This window comes from Neodiprion lecontei, chromosome 7 (assembly GCF_021901455.1).
Source record: "Neodiprion lecontei isolate iyNeoLeco1 chromosome 7, iyNeoLeco1.1, whole genome shotgun sequence".
Taxonomy (NCBI): Eukaryota; Metazoa; Arthropoda; class Insecta; order Hymenoptera; family Diprionidae; genus Neodiprion; species Neodiprion lecontei.
In genome coordinates, this window is record NC_060266.1 from 16,972,242 (window position 1) to 16,980,896 (window position 8,655).

The 8,655-nt window shown below is 35.0% G+C and overlaps 1 protein-coding gene and 1 long non-coding RNA gene across 3 annotated transcripts in view; both read left to right on the plus strand.

The window, feature by feature from the left end:
• LOC107222933 (phosphotriesterase-related protein) overlaps nt 1-3,112 on the plus strand; it is a 29,341-nt gene extending 26,229 nt beyond the window's left edge. For both annotated transcript variants that reach the window (XM_015662477.2, XM_046745731.1), the window contains exon 7: nt 2,849-3,112. In XM_015662477.2, the coding sequence (XP_015517963.1) occupies nt 2,849-2,980 (132 nt within the window). In that variant the 3' untranslated portion in view covers nt 2,981-3,112. The remainder of the gene's footprint in view (nt 1-2,848) is intronic.
• Nucleotides 3,113-5,605: 2,493 nt separating this feature from the next.
• LOC124295492 lies at nt 5,606-6,595 on the plus strand. The gene is made up of 2 exons (XR_006905447.1): nt 5,606-6,041; nt 6,393-6,595. It is a non-coding gene; the product is annotated as an uncharacterized LOC124295492 (long non-coding RNA).
• Nucleotides 6,596-8,655: the final 2,060 nt, after the last annotated feature.

Here is an 8,655-nt window from a genome sequence, read left to right on the forward strand (position 1 = left end):
TGTGGTTGTATGGAAAATCACAGAACATGCTCCACATTCCGGGGTAGAATGGATTCATTGAACAAGTGACTTTGGACATGACTTACGAAAAGTCACGTACTATGTTCATGTCATTTATAAATTCTCCACCTAGCACTTATGACACCGTTTACACATCTCTACTACTTTCTGCCGTCGACAAAAGTAGATCATGTGAGGGCAACAACAAATGTCTCGTCACTTTCAATCAACCACTTTACATTAAATCACGAGATATCATTGCATCAATGCCCACAGATTCGATTTTGAAGAACTTAGTTGTAAGACTAGGAGGATTTCACCTGCCGATGTCTTTCATGGAAGCAATTGGTTACATTGTGTCTATAGTAATTGACTTGAAGAATTGTTGAGCCTCGTCTATGCCCCTGTTTCTGTTTAAAAAATGATATCAAGTCATACTTATGCCAGTAGAGGGTTGAGAGAGAATCTGCTGACATATACAGCTTCGGCGAGAATTGTGTGGGAGCAAATGGATTTCACCGATTGAGAACGCGTAGCAATGACCGAACTCCTCCAAGATGTTACAAGTCCATCGTTTTGAACCACCATTCGCGAAGAATGTTCATAAGCATTTCGCGCAAGTTCCTAGAGTCTTTGGCAAATCTCCAGGCACGTGAACCAACGGCAAAGCTATGGGTACAATACTTTACCATGGTAACTCTGGTCAAACAATTTTTCGAGGCAGAACGAAGTTGCCATTTTTTGTATGCAAAGTCAGCACAACTGTATCTGCAAGATATCTTGAGCTGGAATCTAAGCTTTTGCCAACGATGGATATTTCACTATTCGCCACTCGGATGAATTTTGTTCCCGAATCTGGAGTGATATGACTATCGAACAAACTGTGATGCTAATAATGAAAAGTATTGTGGTGGTCTCACTCACGGGCAAGGAATAACAGACAGTGTATTATCTAACTGGATTTTGTCATTGTCTATTGTTCACGAGAAGTCATTTTACACAACCTTCGTTCTATCGACAATAAATCGACAATACAGCGATCCTAGTGAAAATAATTCTACGAATTTCTATGAAAATTTCTACAAGTTTTTACCGAAATTGTTATGCAAAAGTAGAGGATTTGGACCGATTTATAGTTTTTGAACTTAGATTTTCTAACAATTCATAGTTTTTCACAGATTATCGGCGTTTTTAATAGATAAGTGTAGATTGGCTCGCATTTGCGTGATCATTTTTCTTATATCAAATGTTGAAATTGATACAATTTGTTGTAAAATATTAAAATATATAGTAGGATTCCTGGCTTAGTAGAATAACAAATGTTAGGACTCACTTATTGAGATATGGTGAGTTCAAAAATACATGACAAATTCTCTAAATCCGTCTAGATCATACTCAGGGTCAGAAAATAAGAAGATCAGTTTTCGGACGTAGACCCGAATTTTGCTAGGAACTTGTCTGCGATAAGGTTTCCTTGTTAGCGAGATGCGACATCTAGCCGTGGCTCAAAAATAGTATTTCATACGTTCTCACACATATTCGTAATCTTATCAATCTAAATTGATTTCTCAAATTGTTGATCATCATATATTTTCGTGAAAATTCGTACTGTTTCATGAGAATTCATGGAGTTTAAGAAAAGTTTTACTTTTCAACGTTTGGAACTCCAAGCTCAGATTTTCGTAGATCGTCACAGTTTTGTTCTGCTTAATCGTTGGAAACTATTACGTAATACTACTTAATTACGCGGTTGTAGTTTTTCCATAAAGTTTCATATTTTTATATTCAGTGCGTATTTGAGGTTCAGATTTTCGTAGATCCTCGGAGTTTTAGTCTGATCAATCGAAAGAAGCTATTCCGTTCAACTACAATTGCAGATCTTCATAGATATTCATACTTTTCTACGAAAATCTACGTAAAACTATCACGCTTTATGAAAGTTATATATTTTCATGATTTTACGTTAAACATTGTTCATTTTCATAGATTTTCATGAAAAGTCGTAGTTTTCTACGAAGAAAAATACATGAAACCATGATTCTTGATGAATTTTTAATATGTATTTTTAATAAAATAAAAATACATACATATGTATGTATGTGTATGTAAGTAGAAAATTTAATTATATCATTATCATGGTGTTGAGATCAATCGAGCTCCGACCGGAAATAGATTAAAAAAGATTTCGCAAAATGAATCTGAAAAAATTCTCATGAACTCAACAAGAAGTAATGCAACTTTTTACCGTCTTGAGGTTTTGTTGTAAACCTCGTCATTTTCGTACGCCCAACAATCATACAACCTTCTTTAATGCGGTTATGTTGCCCTGAAATAGGTACTACCATAGACTTATAAATATAGACTGCGCGGTCCGTGCACCGGGCTGAAGCCCTAATTGGAAAGTAAGTAGGTACGATTTCGGGAAAATCCTCTCCTTCGTACTCATCTTCCGGTTCGCTTAGTTTTAATTCAAAGCGATACACCTAAATCATTGACATGTTCTATAATTTTATTTTTGACACTATTCATTTATCTTCTCAGAAAAATAATCACTGATGCATTCTGGTAATTATACCTTGTGACTCTTCAGAATCTGATGGATCTGCGTCATTCCCATGATAATTTCATTATTCTAATGGCAATTTATTTTCAATAACATCCATATTTAGAAAATAAGTCGTTTCTAATGCAAATGATGTTGGAAGTTCTAGGATGATTTAAAACCATTTTCATTTGCAGATATTTTGAACGCGTTTTTGTACTCATCTTTTAGAAACAAACATATTTTTCCTTCATGATTTTCCAGACCATAGATAGTTCATGTATTTTTTACTTTTTTACTTTACAGATGGCTTTTGGAGGACACGGATTCTCTCATATCTATAACAACGTTTTACCAAAAATGTTAATAAAAGGTTTCTCACAAGAAGATATTGATCTCATTACAATGAAGAACCCAACAACGTGGCTCGCAATGTGAAGTGCTCGAGTATAATATTGATTAATAAAAATAATTCTATCCGATCCCAGTTACATTTAAGATTGTTCTGTTATCGATATGAAAAAAATGTTACATCTCATCTTGTGAATAAAACTCTTCGCTTGAAACAGATTATATCGTCATTCAAATCGGCTATATTAAGAAATGAGAAAATTCCGTGTGACAAGAATACCCTTTAACGAAAAAATTAGCAAAAATGCCATCATCATCTGCGTACGATGCAGGCATTATTGTCAGCTGGGTATAGTATAAGTCACCAATTTATGGGGTTGAAAATACTTGTTCCGGTGAAAGTAATCTCTATGATACTCTACGGAACGCAGAAAAATATAAAATAGCAAGAAATCGTCGAGTTTTGCAGATTTTTCGTAGAAAGCGATAAAACATTTAACAAACTGCAAACATCTACGATTATCTGTAGCGAAATAAAAAATCAATTACCCTAAGAAATGTAAAAATAAAATGTTTTTGTCCAAGCCGCAATAAAATCATTGCGTGAAACAATCCTTTTTCTCGGTGTATAAAATAGATTGCGAACAGTTTCCTTCAGGCAAACGTATTATTATTGATCTACTTATTTTCAAAAAATTCACCGTATAAATGAACTGTTAATCCTTGCGGAATCTCTGGTCTATACAAATTACAGAAGATAAATTAGTAACTTTACTGGGGACAATAGGATACTACACGATTTTGATTAGAGAATCATTTCGATTGTCCAAATATTTTTGTATGTACGACACTCATAGCTAATAACAAATTTCATAAAGTAGTTTCTGCCTCTGTGAATGATCGTCTTACTCATTAGAATATTTCTAGAATCTAGGTACTAGTTCAAATAACGCCACAAGTTGGTTTTCGTCAAAAAGTTCCTGATATAACAACTTGCTTCAGAAGTTATTTGCAAAAAAGGTGAAGTCAAAAAACTAATAAAAAAACATGAGAGCTGTCATGGGACAGCCGGTACGAACGAAGTTCCTTACGCTATATTACTGCTCATTGAATAAATTAAGAACGTTTAATTGAAGAATAATTAAATGAAAAATCAAATATATGAAGGAATGGTAATAAAATCGTACGAATGTGTTTTTGAAAGATATAAAAAGAAAGAGAGGCAAAGTATAGACGTACGCTGTGAGAGAGCGCGCTGCGGCCCAAAGTATAGTTGTACGCTGTAGGAGAGAGAAAGAGGGGCGAAGTATAGTCGTGCGCTGTGAGTGAGAGAGACCGCTGCTGCCGTCTCCCACCCCAAGCGCTGAGACAGAGAGAGAGAGCGCGCGCACACGCTGGAATAGAGAGAGAGAGAGAGAGGGAGATCGCGCGCACTATAGCAAACGAGCACTATAGCCAAAAAGTGTCGGTTTTTTGGTGTCGTTTTTTTCCGCCTAGCCCCTACGGTGAACGAGCGATAAGGAACTTCGTTCCAAAATGTTTAAATGCAATATCACATTTTTATTTTCAAATCAAATGCTTCCTGAGCATTAAACCTTTTTTAAATGAAAGTTCATGAAGATATTGTCAAGTACAAACAAGTGGCATAATTTGATAATCATCAGATAGTAAATTGGATGGCAACTTTTAATATCCACGCTACTGGAATAGTCACGGAATTATTAACCCGTTATGAACACACTTCCGAATAATAATACGAAAGACACACTCACTCCACTCCATAATATTTATAAAACTTTCAATTTTCAATATTTTCTTAATAAAAATTCAACTCTAAACTCTCAGCATAACACACTTCAGGATAAAATCATTTTCATAGAGCTTACCGAACAAAACTATATTTATTTTGAAGTTGGAAGTGACCGATTTCAATGAAATTATGAAGTATCAAAAATGTAATGTAATGTAATTTATTGAAAAGGCCGTAGGACTTGATCCTCTAACGGCCAAAGGCAAATACAAATATACGTACAGAGTGTACACAATATTTTGAAATTAAAAAGAATACAATGCAGAATGATAATAATAATGCAAACTAAATCCAATTGCACTTGATCAACACAACGCACGACACAAGCTTAAAGTTCAGCACGCTCAATAGCCAGTAGGTAGTTATAGCAACTTGTCTTAAATATTGCTATTGATTCAGCTGCTGTTATCGATGGTGGCAAAGAATTCCAAAAGGAAGTGCCAAAAACCAAGGAGTGCTGAAGGATTGAGGTCCGTGGAATCGGCGCAATAAGCCTGTCAGTTCGATTATTGTGCCTATGGCTCGCGATGTTGTGGTTTGTCCTAATTCGATCCTTCAAGAGAGCATTCTTATTTAAGACCAGCATCCCATAATAAATGCAACCCATCAAGTAAAGCCGACGATTAAATGGCGAAAGCCACCCAAGATCAAGCCGCGGTCCATTGATGTGTTCTCCAAGCGGCTTTCGCAACAAAAAACGCACACAGTTATTCAGAGTAACCTTCAACTTCTTCTCAAGACTTTGATTTAAGTTGGTAAGAGCCACCGCACAGGAATCGAAAATAGGGAGCACCAAGCTAGTTACTAATTGACGCTTTAACGTAACGTTTAAGTCATTAAGGGGTTAGGTGGGTTTCAAAATTTCAAAAACTCGATTTTTTTTTTTGATCATCTTATAATTGAATATGTTGAGAATATTCCTTTAAAATTTTAAAACGATCCGAGTCATATTCTAAGAGATATAGCCTTTGGATGTTTCACCCATCAGGCTATAACCGAGCATGACGCAGGTATATGGAGGCAGGTATATCGAGGCAGCTGCTTAGCTATTGTTCGTTTATTTTTGTGATGCGAATACTAGGCTTGGGACTTGCCGGATGTAAAAAATTCTGTGGTTTGATGGATATAAGTTCCACATTCTTGAATGCATCAACGTACAATTTTTTTGTTGATAAAATACATGAGTGCGTCATAACTGTTGCCGAATCAATTTTGTTGTCTGCTGCAAATCAAGAAAAAAAATTAACGTCTGATGAAAATAATGTTGAAGATACGACAGATGTTACCGTGTCAGGTGATGGCACGTGGAAAAAACGTGGGTTTGCGTCATTATACGGTGTAAGTACGATTATTTACATGTTATTTGAATGTAAGTTTTCAATCGCGTTTTTCTCGAAACTGCATTTTTGAAATCGGTAGTCACGATTTCTCGAAAACTTATGAACCGATCTCTTTCAAATTTTGCACACTTCTTCAAAATAACATTATCTCGTGCTTGAACGAAGAAATTTTTTTTTTTTTTATTCCAAGTAATTTTTCGAGGCCATGATGGGTGCAAATTTTACTCAAAATAAGGGTTTTTTGTTTTCAACGTCGCCAAAAATGTAATTTTTGTTTTTTTTTTTTCCTTCGTCCAAGTACGAGTTTTCAACATCTACTAACAGAAAATTTTTGGTTTTTGCATTTCAGATGAATCTGTCATGAGTTATCCTGACTACGCCGAGAGAACTTTTTTTTGAGGGGTCATAGCAGACGACGTGTCCACGCCTTAATTTTCAATATTTTTCAATGAAAATTTCACAAACTACTTATAAAATATGTATCTTTTATGTGTTAAATTGATGGAATGAAATATTCTGTTGATTAAGTAAAAAAAAATTCATAAAAATGTACCTATTTTGAGCTTTTGAAACCCACCTAACCACTTAACCGACGGACGAAGGCGGTATAGCACTCGCGACACTGAGTTACAAGTCTTACCAACCTGATCAACCCACGATAGTCTCTGGTCAATTAGAACCCCGAGGTATTTGAAACTAACAACGTCCAAAAATGAGATTCAATGAAATCAGAAGAAAAGTAAATGAATCTGTTTTTGGTCAAACGTAGTGTAACATGTGCCGCATACTTAGCGTGGTGTTTGGACTACCCAAAATGTCCACCACGGGTTAGACATATTTATGAGAACAAGTATGGCACAAAACTGTTTTCGAAAAACAGAAATTTCTTTATGCTATTTTTATCAGTATCCACGAACATACCGAATACCATCAATCCAAACAGACAGAAGAGTTCTGATTCCATGAAACTTCATCAATAGTTCAAATTTCGCGTCACTCCAAAAGTTCCGAGTTTCAGTGAGATTTCCCCTGAATATAAACTTTTGCCCATTCACTTTATCATTTTTGCTATGACACTGATGGTGGGAGGAAAAGAATTTTAACATTTTGTACTTTTTGAAAATTAAAGCGAACAAATAAAAAATCCATATCTATTTCTTATCACAAATTTGGCTAGCAATAACTATAAATACTATAGCTATAAGTGTTGCATGTAAAATGTACAAGAAATCTTGGAAAATTGGGTTTCAAGGTATGCCATACAATCTGACCAAATTTATACTCACCCTGTTTAAAGTAGTTTCTGTGATGGCGAACGTGTGGATATGATATCTTATTATTAACCTTTTAAGGACAGGAGTGGTCGAGATTTCGACCACTGGGTTGGTCGGACACTCCACGTGAGAAATTCATTGATATTATATACAAATTTCGTGTAAAATAAAAGGTCGATTTCAACGTAAAAATCCCCGTCCTTAAAAGGTTAAGCTTTTAGGTTTCCAATTCACGTGATTCCGCTCAGTCATTGCTCTTCTTCTGGCTTTTCCTATCTGTTTCCTCGTACCTTTCTTGTTATTTCTTAAACTTATGTAAATCCAAAATTTTTTTAATTTTGCTCACACCATTGCAGAGCCAAAGAATTCAATGTGTGCTAAATTACAGAGATATTGCGTTTGCAATTTTGTGAATTAAGATTCAAGCTTTGAGAAATCCCAGATATGATACCAAATTCACCAGTGTTTTGAAAATATTAGCCATCTATGCTTCTTTAAATTTTAGAATCTACATGAAAAGTAATTATGATCACAAAAAGGCGATCCAGGTCTCGGAGCGGCAAATTGGACTTCCTATTTCGGATTGTGAGATATTTGTAATTAAATTTGAGGACATGGTTAAGAGACTTGCATTAGTTTCGACAGCGTACATTTCGCTATAATTATTGGTACAAAAAACAAAAACGGAATATTTTGAAACTACCAGACGGATTATTGAAAAAAAAATCATTTGCTGGAAGTTTTTCTAATTTTAAAAATATTTTTTGGACGGATCAGGTAAAATATGTCTGGAAAATTAAATATTCATGGTAGATGTGCTATGCGGTCTTTTAAATTTTCATTGCCACCTACCGAGTCAAAATGGTAAATATAGACTTGAAACAAAAATTGAGTGTCTATATGGCTGTCTTCCAATTTAAAAAAAATCTGCTTCTCAAGTTATTCATACACTTTACAGTCATAGATTTGCCGATTTCTAAGGTTTTCCATTATTTTCTATAATTCTTGTGGCTAAAACTCGAAACAGCAAAATACCCTCACTTGCTCCCAATCCGGTCTAATCGTAAAATAAACATGTGATACATAACTTCACAAGCCTACGACATCTTACAATTCACATAGCTTTTAATCAGACATGTCGGTCAGGAATCCACCAATTACTACATGCATTTAATTCAAATGATTCAACTCCATCAAGATTTTAAGTTTCTGAACGCAAAATGTCATCGTTTATTGCTTTGATGGCATATTTAATTTATTCCTGTCATGATTGCACAGATTTTCTCAAGTTGACAAAACTTTTGGACATCTTCGATGTAGAATATGCATAATTTTAGG